Genomic DNA, 17,439 nt, shown 5'->3' with positions numbered 1-17,439 from the left:
TAAACTGTCCTTCTAGCCTACCGTAATATCTTGTAGTTCCTAAGGTTATCTGAAATGAAGGCTGTCTTACCTAATGTGAATTACCTAAAACAGTTAATTAACTTTTAAATATTAGTCTCTAACACAATACGAGTGGATATTTATCATTGTTTGTCTATACTCGATAAATTCAAGGATTAATTTGTACACGATTTAGGTCAGATAGATGTACTGGCAAGATATTTATTTTCAAGGGTCTTTTCAATGATATGTTTCAGATAATTGAGAGGTTAAAAGTGACGTATGCTTCGATTGCGATGGGCAGATAAGCTGGTTACCTTTAGTGAAACGTTGATCTTCATAACATGATAGGATTCCTGTATTTTTCTTTTTGATAATATTTCCTATACCGTAGACAAGAAACAACTAAAACGACCTCTTTAAGCAAATTGAAATCGTGCCTAAGTAATTGGGATAATGCAACTTGCGGTAAACCCACGCAACATTTAAGATATCTTGCTTAGCAAGTGTTTAATGTAGTTAAGTATCGTGTAGCATGTTGGTTTTATCGGCCAATTATTATTTACGATCACCGTTCAACGACCTTCTTACAAAAAGATAAATTCTAGCTTTGGGACGAAACTTTAGTACCCAAAATCGATGTCAAACCGGGAAGCCTGTTGCTTTTTAGGGCGAAATACCGTAAACAGCGGTGTTTGAAAATTTTAAAGCGAGACACTTTAGTAACCCACACTTCCATTAAGCTTAAGAACGTGCTTTTGGTTTTAACATGTAAATGATGTTTGTATGACATTATTAATGAATACTTGATAATATTATGCGTGCGTCTTTAACATTATTAAAAAGATAATAATTTTCGAAACTGACGATAAAATCGCAATCACTCCTTATGAGGGTATATTTTGGCAATATGATATCCTTGTAAAACCAAATGCAGATGAATATTATAAATATTGGATTTGGTTTATCGACACTATAAAGGAAAATTTCCAAATCGAAAGTTTTTTTACCTCAAGGCGTTACGAAATTTTAGTGCTTTATTGCAATTCACATAAGCTTTATACATTTTGGACCGGTCCTACCGATTTTTTAGGTTGCATCTATATTGTTGTAGTAAACATCCCACGTTTTTTGATTTCGAAAGCAGATTCGACGTAGTGGGTTGTACATTTTGAGAATATCAAGGTCACAAACATAAAATACCAAAATAATGTGAAGTGCATTGTGAAATTGAAATCGGAGAAATTGCGGCTTCTTATGACTTTGTTTAACAAACAAACAACAGTTATCTTCTCCCGTAAATAGTAATGGAAAGTTATCGTCATATAATTTTGTCGTTACAAGTTGACTTCATGATCATAAAAATGTGCGAACAAAACACTACTGCACGTACCTGACACGGCAAATGACTGATAAACTTCAGAGGAGCAATACTTCTACTTTTTCCTGCAATGTTCTCAATTTTATTTGGGGTTACATAAGTTTTCCGCTTCCATTCCTCTCTGTCAGTCTTCCTTCATTCTACCATTCGTGTTATCTTTCAGACAATCCATCCATCTTTTCTTCGGTCTTCCTCTGCCTTTTCATCCCACCTTTATGGCATGTGTTTCTTCTCTCTTTGAATTTTCCTTGCCCTTACCATGACAACCGCTTCCCTCGTACCTTGTCTGTAACTAGAGTTACTTTCAGACTCTCCATACTCAAATAACTCGATACTTATTCGGAAACTGTGAAGAACAAGTTTACGTTAGGATTTTTACAGAATTCAAGGTAACATTAATACGAAGATGAGTTTTATCAGTGTTGTTGAATACGCATGACATATTACAATGTCAAGTACTGCGATCGTACTTGATCTTTCGACTATGCGAAACTGTTTCAAGGCCCATCTAAGATAAAGCTGCGTTATTAATATAAAGTGCTTATTAATTCAAGAACTGTCAATGCAAAATATATTATAGAATTGGTTAGATCATCGTACATAATTATTATCTTCATCTTTGATTCGAATATAAGGTGGTTGTAAAAATACTGATAAAGGTGTAACCCCTTTCCCAAACATTTGCTTAATGTTTGGGAAAGGGGTTGGAAGCCATCATATATTATAGATTGTAGGATTCCATCACTTAAATTTCATCTTTTGTTCGCAGAAAACAGTGCTAGACAGCATATCTCACGATGATCCGGAATTCACGGGAGATGGATACACGTCCCTGGCCATCATTTACGCTACGCTGGCCATCTGCAACTGGATGGCGCCTTCCATCATCACGATCACTGGCCCGAGAGGCGCCATGTTTATTGGAGGACTTACATACTTGTGAGTACTTTTATGTTCTAACTTAAGAATTATTTACAGAGTTGATAATCACGTTTTCTCCTTACTTTATCTCAAAGGAGTTTTAACTGCCACCTGCCTGGCGTACTGGCTGATTTTCTATTTCTATACTAATATTATAAAGAGGAAAACTTTGTTTGTTTGTTTGGTTGTAATGGATAAACTCAAAAACTACTGGACCGATTTTAAATATTCTTTCACCTTTAGAAAGCTTTATTATCTGCGAGTAACATAGGCTATATTTTATCCCGGTGCGGGCAGTAGTTGCCACGGAATGCGGGTGAAACCGCGGGAAAACGGCTAGTCTTGAAATAAAGTCGTTATTCTTATTTCAAAAGTATGACCACGATCAGGGTTTGTTCGTATCGTTTACAGTCGGATTGGAAATTACAGTAAATGTACAACATTTTCCACGCCTCAATATTTATTAATTCCGCACTGGAGTCTAATTCTCAATAAAGGTATAAAAAATAAATTCTTATTATTTCACAATCAGTTGAGATTTCTGCACCAAAGATGCCAAGTCATGGGGCTTCAATGAGAAAGTAAAACTACAGTAAGAAAACTTTCTCGGATCTAATGCTAGAGTTTCCAGCCTCTCGGAAAAACTTAAATGAAAATACGAATTCGTTTTATCTACGTTCCTAGACTAGTAGGAGGTATGTAATAACATGATAGGCAAGGCATATAACTTCCCCGTAGAGGATTACGTAAAGTTGTAACAACGATTGTAACGTTATACAACCTTTCTGAATGACATGGTAAGTGCTAATGGTGTTATGCCTATCATCTGTCAGTTTGAGGCTGAAGTCTTTGCTATTGAGGTTTCTGGATCATAACATATACCTTACCAATACTAGTTACAGCTACTGTTTTATTACGTAGGTGTAATATTATCTTACTGCGAATTTCAATAACCGATCTCTTCTTAGTTTTGCGATTGGAGATTGAATTTCGACGTTAGTTTCAAATCTATGGGACAATGCTGTTGTTGTTTTTACAGCCTTTTTATCGTCCCACTGCTGGGCACAGGCTTCCTCTCACAAGAAGAATGCTACCTGAAAATAAATGTATTTTGGTTTTGATATGTAAATTATGTTAAAATATCTAATCGAAAACCAATGGATGGATCGGTTATTGAAATCCGAAGTTAGTATGATGTTCTCTGTTTTCGTTATTATTCAATCAACAAAAAACAAGTATGTCCTATCCTAATGCAGTAATAGAATGATTGTCACTTGTTTATTTTCGGTGTGTTGTCATTTTGCGGTGATGTGATCTTTTGTGAAAGTCGATGTTTGTTTTGGGACCGATATTTTAAGAAAATAAAAAAGTAATTTTGCCCGCTAAGAGAAAGATGATGCCTAAGTTTTATGTTGAATGTACAAGCTGTTTTACATAAAATTTTACAGTCTTAGATTTAAATTTTAATGTAAAAAAATTGTAAAAACACAAGCTAACTTTCACTGTCTATTTGTCGGTTGCCATAGAATAACGTCCATGTTATTATCACACATGTGTGAACTACTTGCGTCTGCGCAGCTAACGCACTCGCTTGGCAATTTGTTGCGTGATTTTTGGTAGTATGACTTAATTAAGTACATTAGAAAATTTATACGTTACAGTGTCTTGAATGATATATAACAACAAGCGCACGTTTTGTTATTTTCTTGTTCAATAATTTCTTACATACATCAAAGTTATACATATACTGCCACACTCAGAATGGATACTTAAATTAGTCCTAATGAGTCCTTAACTAATTATCATTAAATCTGTTAATGAACGATACATCCCAGAGACGAAATTTAAGGGTTCATTAGTTAATGACAGCTTTAAGTATCCGTAGGGCAGAGTATCGTCAAATTGTCTTTGATAATGCTTATCGATAAACGAAAGGTGTAGCCGCACCTTAAAATGTGAAATTATTAAGTAGCAAAAACTGTTATTTAAATACATTAAAACCTTGTATATCAACAATAGAAATAAGAATTTGTTAATTTCGGGATCGTTTTTACGTAAAAACACCTATTTTCATGTAAATGATATAAAGTACATGGAAACTTTTTTCTGGTATCACTGTCAATATTGTACTGTCAGTGTCAAGGTTACGTTTAAAATTCTTGTTCCGTTAACCGTCAGGAAAGAAAAGTGTGTGGAAAAGTGTGATAAGCTCTGAAATAAATAGCTTTATCTTAACATATTATCATGGTAAGTTTCGTTTCTATAGACATTAGTAGCTGCACATATGTATTTGAAGAATTTAACTTGTGCTTGTTTCATTTTAGGAGTCTTCAGGAACAAGAGCCCCACGCAAACGTGTGGCTAATTTCACGGCGGACGAAAAAGCTTTGTTAGCACAATTAGTTAAAAAGAGACCAATCGTGGAATCTTAAATAACAGATGGCAAGTCAGTCGCCAAGAAACAAGCAGCATGGGATAGTATAACACAGGAGTTCAATCAGGAATCAATCACCAACTTCCAGACTACGGGCTGCTTTGTGAAAGTTTAAGAAAACCCAAAAAGCGATTTCGGCCCGACCCGGGAATCGAACCCGAGACCTCGAGCACAGCAGCCGCGCTTGCGACCACTAGATCAACGAGGAAGTCAAATAAACTTTGTACTACATAATTGGCCTCTTGTTCAACAATTAAAAAAATATTCCTCTTATTTTATGGATTTTTATTTATTAAAAATTATATTATGAGAAAAATCTATCAACTATAGATTGTCGCACCAAAAATCCATTGCTGTTGGTTGTGCTTTCACGCCTTTCACTCAGGACAACATCATCATTCTCAATATGAGGAGATTCCCAGTTCTTTGGAAAAAAATCATCAACCTGTAAAGAAATATTATGCAGTGTCGCACAAGCACATATAACAGCCACAACTGTATCCATCTTAATGCCCATGCCAAGTTGGAGACAAGGAAACCTTTTCCAAATGCCAAAGCATCTTTCCACAGTATTCCACGTTATATTTTATTTGGCTTCTGTTGTAGTTTTCTTGTGCAGTTGAATTTGGTGATAAAAACGGTGTCATTATATAGCACATTGCTAACTGCATACCCGCTGTCCCCTAAAATTATCCCTTTTAACACACCAGTATTCAGTCTTTGTTTACTTGCACTGCTGTTATAAATAAAACTATCATGGGTACTGCCAGGCCACCGGGCTACTAGATCATAAAATTCCAAGTTTGTCCCAGTGACTGCTTGAACATTGATAGAAAAATACCCTTTTACATTCCTATAGACTTCTAAAGTTACTCCTCCTGGGCTTCTTATTTGGCCCCACTACTCTAAACCTTCTGGTATAGTCTACAAAATCAATAAAGTCAAGCAAATCACTCATCTTTACTTTATTGTTAAAACATTCCTATTCCTGAGACTTTTTAAAATATTTTATTTACTTTTATAACCTCAAACATAAATGTCAAAATCAATCATTAGCAAGTTAAGTAAAGGTTTTGCTTTACTTAACTTTAATTGTCATTAAGGGATGCTAACGGATCATTAATTGTCTCTGAGAGTGAGCTTTTTTAAATCTATACTAAGGAGCCACTTAAGTAACCATTAACTGACTCTGACTGCCACACTCATAATGGATACTTAAATTAGTCCTAACGAGTCCTTAACTAATTATCATTAAATCTGTTAATGAACGATACATCCCAGAGACGAAATTTAAGGGTTCATTAGTTAATGACAGCTTTAAGTATCCGTAGGGCAGAGTATCGTCAAATTGTCTTTGATAATGCTTATCGATAAACGAAAGGTGTAGCCGCACCTTAAAATGTGAAATTATTAAGTAGCAAAAACTGTTATTTAAATACATTAAAACCTTGTATATCAACAATAGAAATAAGAATTTGTTAATTTCGGGATCATTTTTACGTAAAAGCACCTATTTTCATGTAAATGATATAAAGTACATGGAAACTTTTTTCTGGGATCACTGTCAATATTGTACTGTCAGTGTCAAGGTTACGTTTAAAATTCTTGTTCCGTTAACCGTCAGGAAAGAAAAGTGTGATAAGCTCTGAAATAAATAGCTTTATCTTAACATATTATCATGGTAAGTTTCGTTTCTATGTATATTAGTAGCTGCACATATGTATTTGAAGAATTTAACTTGTGCTTGTTTCATTTTAGGAGTCTTCAGGAACAAGAGCCCCACGCAAACGTGTGGCTAAATTCACGGCGGACGAAAATACTTTGTTAGCACAATTAGTTAAAAAGAGACCAATCGTGGAATCTTAAATAACAGATGGCAAGTCAGTCGCCAAGAAACAAGCAGCACGGGATAGTATAACACAGGAGTTCAATCAGGAATCAATCACCAACTTCCAGACTACGGGCTGCTTTGTGAAAGTTTAAGAAAACTAAAAAAGCGATTTCGGCCCGACCTCCGACCGGCCGAGACCTCGAGCACAGCAGCCGCGCTTGCGACCTCTAGATCAACGAGGAAGTCAAATAAACTTTGTACTACATAATTGGCCTCAACAATTAAAAAAGTATTCCTCTTATTTTATGGATTTTTATTTATTAAAAATTATATTATGAGAAAAATCTATCAACTATAGATTGTCGCACCAAAAACCCATTGCTGTTGGTTGTTGTTTCACGCCTTTTACTCAGGACAACATCATCATTCTCAATATGTGGAGATTCCCAGTTCTTTGGAACCAAATCATCAACCTGTAAAGAAATATTATGCAATGTCGCACAAGCACATATAACAGCCACAACTGTATCCATCTTAATGCCCATGCCAAGTTGGAGACAAGGAAACCTTCTTTTCCAAAAGCCAAAGCATCTTTCCACAGTATTCCACATTATATTTTATTTGGCTTCTGTTGTAGTTTTCTTGTGCAGTTGAATTTGGTGATAAAAACGGTGTCAGTAGCACATTGCTAACTGCATACCCGCTGTCCCCTAAAATTATCCTTTTTAACACACCAGTATTCAGTCTTTGTTTACTTGCACTGCTGTTATAAATAAAACTATCATGGGTACTGCCAGGCCACCGGGCTACTAGATCATAACATTCCAAGTTTGTCCCAGTGACTGCTTGAACATTGATAGAAAAATACCCTTTTATATTCCTATAGACTTCTAATGTTACTTCTCCTGGGCTTCACCTTCGCTAAACCTTCTGGTATAGTCTACAAAATCAATAAAGTCAAGCAAATCACTCATCTTTACTTTATTGTTAAAACATTCCTATTCCTGAGACTTTTTAAAATATTTTATTTACTTTTATAACCTTAAACATAAATGTCAAAATCAATCATTAGAAAGTTAAGTAAAGGTTTTGCTTTACTTAACTTTAATTGTCATTAAGGGATGCTAACGGATCATTAATTGTCTCTGAGAGTGAGCTTTTTTAAATCTATACTAAGGAGCCACTTAAGTAACCATTAACTGACTCTGAGTGTGGCAGTGAGTGTGGCAGATAGTTATTTAATGGAAAAAATGCGTAAAATGACGGTATTTATTTCTTTAATATTTTTAAAAGAAATCAAACATTATGAAGAGTGCCTTAAACTATCAAACATGAAAGCTTCAAGCCCACTGAGTTATAGGAATAAGTATTACCACGAAAAAAAAAAAAAACAATTGAATAAACAAAAGACGATCTTTAATGGTAAAACTATCACCATAGTACTTATGGCATTTTCGTGACATGGAACTAACATAACTGCCATAGAATGTCTTGTCCGTTACTTTGAAGTGGTGTCGTGCATTTTAAGTAACAACTTTACTTTGGTTTGGTGCCCGCGATCTATTTATGTACCTACTACATCGTTTTGACACTGAACTGCTATTAGATTTGACGAATGTATCGTTTTTTATGCTTAATGTCATCGGTTTGTATTTTAAAAAGGTCAATTTTCTTGGCTTGAACTTTAAGGTTGACCTTTTAATATTTTTGTTGAAGAATTTCTTGAAGCTTTAGGTTTTCGTATTTGTCACACATCTCTTTTAAAATTTTCTAACTAGTCCATCTTTTAGGAGACTCGCTAAGATATCAATTTTTCGTAGGGAAAAGGGACTTAACTATGTCAGTAATAAAATTAGGGAAGGAATTATTTCCCACGCTACCGCATTGGGAAATATCCTGTAATGATAGCTGTGTTTTGTGAAATAAATAAATAAAAATTTCACTTACAGCCTTTATTATTGTAAAACGAAGTAAGTGCTCAAACATACTTACACGACTCATAATAATGTGATTCAAGTATAAAAGCGTAAGTGTAGTAAGTATAGAAAGCTTTTGTGATTCGTAAGAGAATTACCTACACGTCAATAGATTCCGAAGGTATTACCTTTGAGGACAAAACATCTGTCACTAGAGCCAATAAACTATTGAGTACGAATCTCCTTTGTTTATCAAACATTAGTCATTAGGGCATTGTTTAAAAATATTATACACTAGATACTAGAATTATTTGTTCTACAACTACGTAATTGTTTACTGGCTGCAGTAGGTGATAAAAACATGGTATCAGTTTCACGTGGTGGCAACTGGCAAGCTTATAAAGTAGACCACAATGTAATTAATGCGGTATTTGAATTTAGTGATATTTAGATGCATTACATGTCCCTTTGTGGGTCTAACTGTCAATCATAAGATTTTTCAAAGACATCCGTGGTCCTGGCTATAATTTATAAAATTAGTAAAACCGTCATGTATTACTAGCTAGCTAGATTACAATTGGCCGTGGGAAAGCACTTCTTGTAGAATGTCGTTTGTTGACCTCTTCTTCATTATTGTTGAATGTTTATCTATATATTTTTTATCTGTTAAGTGTTTTCCAATCATGATAGCATACGCATTCCTTGGCTTGGTATATCGAAATGTTTTGTACATAAACCTTCACTAGACTAGATCACGCCCCCTCAAGGTTACTCGCTGGCTTTGTTGCATAGTTTCGATCCAACCTTTCATTTATTTTAACAATAACTAGGTTTATTATTTTATAGTGCAAAATAACGCTAGACAAAAATAATAAGATATACCTACCTAGTTTTTTTTGTATAGTCACGACTGTTTTGTATTCATTTTTACAATGATATTATTGTCCGGTTTGGTTGCGCTGGGAGGTTATTAACTTTGTATATTTGTTTCAAATACGCTGAAATTAAAAAAAAACGCCTCCAGACAATACCATTTAAACCTGAAAAAATAAGGCGCTGTAATTGCTGTAAAACTACTAGTTACTAATTACGCAGCTCTGTCAACAAAAGTAGGCGTGTAATGAGATCATTTAACAACGTGTTCGAAATAATTACAACAGGAGTTAGTTATTTAATTGCATCACATTCACAACATACCAAACGTATTAGATAATGACCTTGACTTCATTTAAAAGCTATATACGTATTGAACTAATTTGGACTTAGAAGTAGTTTGATTAACAAAAAATATTTGACCTAACCGCTTCCAAAAAAGGAGAAGGCTCTTAATTCGAGGTCTCAGTAATTAATTTAGTCTGCAGAGTAAAACTTATTAACTTAAATGTTGCTGTTTACTTAACCCGTGTCAAGCTAGATAATAATATAATTACCCGTATGTAACGCTTCTCTACATACCGATTTCAGTTACATTTTCAACGACATACCTAGATGGAAAAAGAGGCTCTATTGGTTATGGTAATTAACTTTGAGTTACTGTTATAAGTGTAACAGACATGTAACAATAATAATACTATGTGTTCCAAAAAATACTCTCACGTGTCAGAAAATATCTAAAAAACAAGCTCTCAGTACTCTCCGTTATCAACATAAAAAGGTAGACCAGACTTGTAGTTACGTAGTTTTCATCAAAATTAAATATCAATAACGCAGTATGAATGATAACTGAAAACATAACGAATCTCCCTCCTTTGAAAACTTTTTGCTAAATTCACGTGTACAATTTGATAAAGCAGAGTTTCCCACTACAGTTCAATAATGAAACAGTACCTACAGCAATAAACGAGGTGCAGCTAGACTAGACCGCTTTAAAAATATGTTAGTTGTTACATTACAACATTATAACTGCGTAACTTTAAACGCGGTGTAAATTGTCATAGACACAATTTTGTGTTGCAATATCCTTTCTATTTTCCTCAAAGATTTGTGACAAGAGTCAGATTATTATGACTATCATCATCTTAATCTTTTGTTTAGCGATGAGTTTTACAGGCTGTTTCAGGAAAAATGGTTTGATGGCATTGGATGTTTCGGTTATCGTCCAAAACAATAATACTCGTACATTTTCGAGTTTGGAAGAGTTTCGAGTGATAAGCGTGACAGATTAGGTTAAGCCAAGTTAGACACAATCTTGAACCGAAAACATGTGCCGTGTTTTTCGGGCCATATCGTATAACACGTGCCTTTTAGAAATGGAGCGCATTGCAGTATTTTTTCAAAATATTGTTCAGCTATTAATTTGGCAAGGTGAACGGGACAGCCTTTGTTATTCTAGGTGCGAAGCGTGTATGGCTCTGACCTTGACCACCCATCCCACTAATGTTATGAATGCGAAAGTTTGGAGGTGTGTTTGTTACTCAATCAGACCGTAACGGCTGAACGGATTTCATGACTTTTTTGTACAGAGAAATAAGAATGTATAATTCTTAAACAAGTCAATCCATACTTTTTTATGATACCGCTATAGACCACACGTAAACACGCTTTGTTCCATATCTAGTTTTGAATCAGCCATCAATCTGCAATTAGCTTACAGTGAAAGTGCATTTATAGCTAAAGTTAGAACCATCTATCATCATCTTAACTTCCTGATAGCCTTTTGTTAACTGTTAAATGCTTTTATCAAGCGGTTACGTAGCAGCTTATAGGTCTGTCTTGACTTCCTCGGTCATCGCCCCATTTACTGCCAGACAGTCTTTTTGTCTTGTTTGTTGTGCACGATCGGCTTAACACTAAGTGTCTTATCTCGACACCATTTGGGCGATATGCAGCGGATTAAAGTTTCAATAAAGTCCTAGTTATATGCACATCTACATAATGTTATGACTAGCAGTTACTTAGTAGTTTCAATATGGGTAAGAACAGGTCATTATTATTGAAACATTTACAAAACCGATTTATCTATCGTAACCTGGTGGGTCCGAGGCTAGCGTGTTAGCGGTCATCTGAGCTAAGTAATTCAGCGTGTTGCGTAACCGATACTTGTTGTATAGTATACTGGACACTTGGACATAATGTACAGCGATGTTGCAACTCGTAAACACTGCGATTGCGCAACAAACAACATTGCATTCGCATAATAGTGTGTTAGTGGAGTGAACAGCATCGACATTAAAGTTCACAGCCGAAGTCGGGTGGCATCGCGCCAAAAATGAACTTTCCTACCAAAATTAAAAGCCTTCGTCTCGTTTCACTTTTTCGTTCTCTTATTTCGTAATGGTCGTGAAACTGTATTAGCAAGCTTAAGAATACTAGTGAACAATGAAATGGAACTGTTCTCAGAAATGTTTTGAATTTGAAATGTTTTAGAGACAGCTATTGCATCATTTGGAGTAGCTATGTAGACTCATTTCTCACGAATTCATCTCGAGTCTAATAAGAGATGTCGACTGATGCCTGTAATTACGCACTGTCTCGTTTGTATTCAACAAAGTACGAACCAAATTAAGTTTCATGCCCTCCTAATGATCTGTATGCATACTTGAGAAAAATATACAATTTAAGTTACAATAATATATGAGATCGATTTTTTATATTCCTTTAAATTACGTTTGCGTTTTGTTCTACTCCTCTTCCGAAGTTAATCATCTAAACAGGATGTACTATGTGTCTGTTCACAAAGTACCGACTGACTATTCCCTTCATACCTTAGACACAAGCCATAGAAAGCGAAAGTACAACGTAGATATATCATTAACTAGATTTCCTATTGCAGGTTCTTCATCGTGACTTTCTTGTTCCCTCGCACTTGGTTGTTGTACGTGGCGAGCGTGCTGATCGGCGCGGGCGCTGCTGCGATATGGACCGGCCAGGGTAACTACCTGACTCTCAACAGTGATGCCGATACCATATCTAGGAACTCTGGAGTCTTTTGGGCTATGTTGCAGTGCAGGTACGTAACATTTTATTATGTAGGATATGTTCCTAGTGTTATGCTAAGTCAGTTTGCCTTGAACTTGCGAGTTGAAGATGGACCATAAAATTTTGCTAAAATTTTAGTGCCTAAAAACCTGTTATGTGGTATGCGAAGTCTCTTGTTAGCATTGAAATTGCTCAATTAACTACAGATATTATTTAAAACCGTGACTATTATTTAAGATCGTTTTTCAGCATGCAAGTTTTAATTGATTACTTTCTCTTTGCAGCATGTTTTTCGGCAATCTGTTCGTGTTCATAAAATTCCAAGGCAAGACCCAAATTGATGTGGAGACCAGAAATGTGGTGTTCGGCGCTTTGACGGGAGTGTGCGCGGTCGGCTTAGTTTTCCTCATGCTGCTTAGACCTGCTAAGCGTATGCCCAATATTGAAGATGCCAAGGTAAACTGCACCCTCTCGCATTGATATAATGTGTATTTTGCAACTAACCCACGGCCGACTAGCTCTTAAATAAGATTTTATTGATCTGCCTTGTTGATGTTTTTGGTATTAACCGATCAATTCAAATACAAAATATTATTATAGCTCGGAGAAATCGAGAACAACAAGTTTCAATTCCCTTGATCGCGATTTCTTTACTTGAAGAATTTTATGAGGTAGTTTCATTGAGGGCAAACAGGATGTTAAGATTAAGGAAGGTATGTAAGTAGAAGTGATGGTCACGGTGCAATTTGGGTCTTTAAACTTCAATAAATAACAGTCCCGTTCATCGACATTCAAGTCAAGGTGCAGGTGCCAGCAGATCAAGCTGCTGCAATCCGTAAAATTTTCCGAAAAACATTGAACCTTACACTTTAAAGTTTTAAACAAAGTTGAAAAATTTAAAAGTTTGACATATTGTAGAAGCCTGATGTACACCTGTCCCGTTTACGATAGAAGGTATGAAGTTCTATTCAAAACATGACAGGTGTATAAGTACTAAGTGTAGCTATTGTTTGCAGGGAGAAATTGTGACACACGACGTTCAGGACAGTCCTCTGGATGCGTTCAAAGGTGCTCTGAGGCTGTTCTGTACCCGGGACATGTTGTTACTGAGCGTCACCTTCATTTATACCGGTAAGTTTATGCTCTAAGTTACACTTGATACGAAATGTCAAGTGAGAATATTGTAATAGGTAATGTGACCAAGGGGTGTCCCTTGAGATCGATACTAAGTACAACTTACTTTCTCTTAAAATGTTATTATTATTTTAAGTTTATGCATTCGACCTAAAAGGGATTATGGACGCCATATAAGGAACCAAACTTCATTCGATTGTAACACACCAAACTTCGAAATATTACATAATCAGTGGAATCATTCAATATCGAATAAAACAATGTTGTAGGTATCCTTTTCTTTTTTGTAAAAGTTTAGTAAAAGGCCTTCTTGGATAGTTATTCCAAGAATCTGGGAGCATTGACTGCCAGTTACATTAGCTATCCCACCTGAATACTAATGAAACTGTACGAAGTCTATACGTCCAAGTTTTGATATTGAACCTTTGTGGTGAAATCAACCAAAAAGTCTTAAGTCTTAAGAAGTCTTAATGTTTAAAGGCTACGGACACTTTATTGCTAATTTTATGAGTGTCCTCTTTAAAAGGTTGCCTAAAGTTCGTTGCCGTTACTTTGTGAATTCAGTAGTAAACAAGCAAATGTCAATCAACCGGTTTCGCAATGCATATAAATGATAAAACAAGGGGGGTGTGTCACCCACACATGCAAACTCCAGAAAAATACTTGATCCGATCATAAAACTCTCAAGGTGATCTCAGAGGTGGTCAATATTTAATGACTAGCAGTTTCTTGTGGTTTCGCCCGCGTACTGAGGGAACTACCCATTCCGAGCCATATAAAGTGCCATCCTCAATAAATGGGCTATATAAGATTTATATTGAACCTCTGCCGCCGCTGCCATTAGCTTATGTATGTTGACGATCTGTTAATTTATACTTCCACCCTAATACAAGAGGAAAACATTTTTTGTTTCTTTTTTTATCCTGAAGGCTACGAAACTACTGAACCGATTAAAAAAAAATACTGTCGGAAAGCTACACTCATCCTGAGTAACATCTAGCTAGGCTATATTTTATCCCGGTACGGGCAGACCTTCACCCGTGACGCGCGTGAAACCGCAGGAAAACGGCTAGTGTAAATAAAACGTCTTTGGTACATATCTAATTATTTTTATTTTTCATACTTTACAGGTGTTGAGCTATCATTCTTCAGCGGCGTCTACAGTCCTAGTATCGGATTCACTCTGTCTATGGGCGAGAATGCAAAGCAACTGGTGGGCTTGTCAGGCGTCTTCATTGGTATGGGAGAAGTGCTCGGTGAGTCATGACGTCATATATGTAGTTGGCATTGTATATTGAGTACCTAGTCATTTGGTTTAGGTCAAGTTTATTTTCCTGGTCGAAAGTTTTGAACTAAAACCTCTTTTCAAATTGATTCTCTATGAAATCTGGCAGGCATTTCAGTACCTTGTTCGAAATTTAAATTCGTTCGTGAAGAGACAAATCCTTATTTTTTTCCTTATTTTGAAATCCCCTTATTTTGTGCCAATAACAAAAACAAACTACTAATTGTACCTTCATAGACTAAAGCATGTCTGTGTTTGAATGCATAAAACCTTAAGGAAACTGCAGTGTCCTTCTCAAAGACTTTACCCTATTACAATTCGGAAAATTTTGCTAAACCGCAAAACGTGACTACATTTAAATGTTGTGTTTAATGTCTGATAGAAAAATCGTTCACGTTTGTTTTAATATAGTATATTATGTAGATACATATTAAGCTGCGTCTACGCTAGGAGAGCCGAGCACGAGCGGAGCACGAGCCGAACACAATTCGTCTAGTGTGGACCAACTTACAAGCCTCTAACGAGCGCGCTGCGAGCATTTCATTCGTGCTCGGCTGCGTTCCGCCTGTTGTCGGTTTTTACGAACACAAAGGGATTTGGTAACAGTGATCGTTGTAGGTTCGTTGTACGTCCACACTTGTCGGCGCGAACGACAAGCCGAGAACGGCTCCGCTTAGGTATGCTTCGCTCGTGCTCGGTTCGTCTAGCGTAGACTCGCCTTTAGACAACGTGCGCAGTTATCACTAAGTCAACAAATGTTAATGTATACCGACGAATTGGAAAAAAAAGTTGACCTTTTTATTTTGGTTTCTAATGAAAAATATTTTGTGTAGGTACCTACAATTTTTATTTCATCTGAAGGAATTAGGTACAGATCTCAGACTAAAATCTATGATAGTACCTATGATTCTTTATCTGAGGAAGAGACTCGTACATTCATTTTAAGATTGATGTTACACGTTTTTAGCATAAAATGAATACTTAAGCAGTTCGCGAAACAAAATACATACTCAGTTAATAAATGTCTTTATTTCAATCCAGACCTATACGTGTACATGTTCTGCAATAATTGAGAACCTTTTTGTTTCAAATTGTCTTTTGTGTAGGTGTAAGTAACTAGTTGTTTATGAAAAATTCCGTTATAGTTCGGCCATTCAGAGAATGCGTTCCTGACACGTCGCGATTGAACTGACGACGTAACTACATTCATTGATTATTGATATAATAATGTTGTTTTAATGCTCCTCAATTGTTAAAACGGTAAACAACCAGCAAAAATATTTTTATCGTAACTGCAACGCCATTGCAAAGTTACGTCGTCAGTTCAATCGCGACGTGTCAGGAACGCATTCTCTGAATGGCCGAACTATAACTATCTGATTAATGATAGTTGCAACAACATGTCTTATAAAATAAACATTTTTATGTACTAATCTTTAGATTGAATTACCCAACACATTAATTAAATGTAGATAAATCATTTGTTAACTTCACAAAATATCTGTGTTGTGTAATAGAATCCGCTAAACTGTTCGATAACAGGATATCACAAGTATGTACAATCATTAGTTTTAGACTTGCGCAATTAACTTTTAAAACATTTATTTAGGTATGCGCTACCTACTCTGATAAATATTAACTTGACACCAATATGATTATTTTGAACTTTATGTCAAACGCTATAAGGTTTAGTTTAAATATTTTTTGCTACAATGTTTGCACAGTTATACATAAATTAGTGTATGAGCTAAGGCTGTTTATAATTAATCTTACCGTTAAATGAGTTATTGCATGCTCACTTAAATCATTATTTAATTTGAACTGAATTTTGTAAAACCGAAGTATTATTGTTACAAGTGTTACTTTTATATAAAATGCCTGTTTTATAACTATCTGTGGTCCAAAATGTTGCAAAATTAACCAAAAACTCATTTCTATTACAGGAGGTGCTCTATTCGGTATCCTTGGATCCAAAACGACTCGTTGGGGCCGCGATCCCATCGTCATTATGGGCTACTTCATTCACCTGGGCAGTTTCTTCCTCATTTTCATCAACTTACCCACCGTGGCACCCTTCGGAGACACTAACGAAGTCTCCTACATAACCCCGTCACCACAGCTAGCGATGTTCTGCAGTTTTCTGCTCGGCTTCGGCGATGCGTGCTTCAATACTCAAATATACTCGATCCTGGGAGGCAATTACTCGGATAACAGTACCTCGGCGTTCGCTCTCTTCAAGTTTACTCAGGTGAGTGAGCAAATGTTTGCAATTTCTTTACATTTGGGTTAACCTCATATAAGTTACTATATAGCTACGTTAGGTACTTATTTGACTGCGTCTTTTATATAAAGTTCTGAAGCGACGGGCTTTTTGCTTTGATTGGCGGGTCGTCATAAATATTTATATACATTGGACATTGACATCACAAAGGTAATTTATCTCAATGAATAATAGTTAGCTACAAGGAAAAATTGCTTACATTGTTCTCAATGCATAGAGATAACCTTCTTTGTGCGGAAGTTGGTCGAAATAAATGAGGATATACTTGACGATGTAAGAAATATATCTGTCATTTTAAACACGTAGATATTATTCGAATCACATAGTGTGAAGGCAAT

General features: G+C 35.8%; 1 protein-coding gene across 1 annotated transcript in view; it reads left to right on the top strand.

The window, feature by feature from the left end:
* The window catches only part of LOC124633580 (UNC93-like protein MFSD11), a 31,444-nt gene that overhangs the window by 11,668 nt on the left and 2,337 nt on the right, over positions 1-17,439 (top strand). The window contains exons 2-7 of the mRNA XM_047168870.1: positions 2,151-2,320; positions 12,256-12,432; positions 12,686-12,857; positions 13,418-13,532; positions 14,666-14,791; positions 16,764-17,068. Of these exons, the coding sequence (XP_047024826.1) occupies positions 2,151-2,320; positions 12,256-12,432; positions 12,686-12,857; positions 13,418-13,532; positions 14,666-14,791; positions 16,764-17,068 (1,065 nt within the window). The remainder of the gene's footprint in view (positions 1-2,150; positions 2,321-12,255; positions 12,433-12,685; positions 12,858-13,417; positions 13,533-14,665; positions 14,792-16,763; positions 17,069-17,439) is intronic.

This window comes from Helicoverpa zea, chromosome 9, assembly GCF_022581195.2.
Source record: "Helicoverpa zea isolate HzStark_Cry1AcR chromosome 9, ilHelZeax1.1, whole genome shotgun sequence".
Lineage (NCBI taxonomy): Eukaryota > Metazoa > Arthropoda > Insecta > Lepidoptera > Noctuidae > Helicoverpa > Helicoverpa zea.
This window is presented reverse-complemented; position numbering and strand designations above follow the sequence as displayed.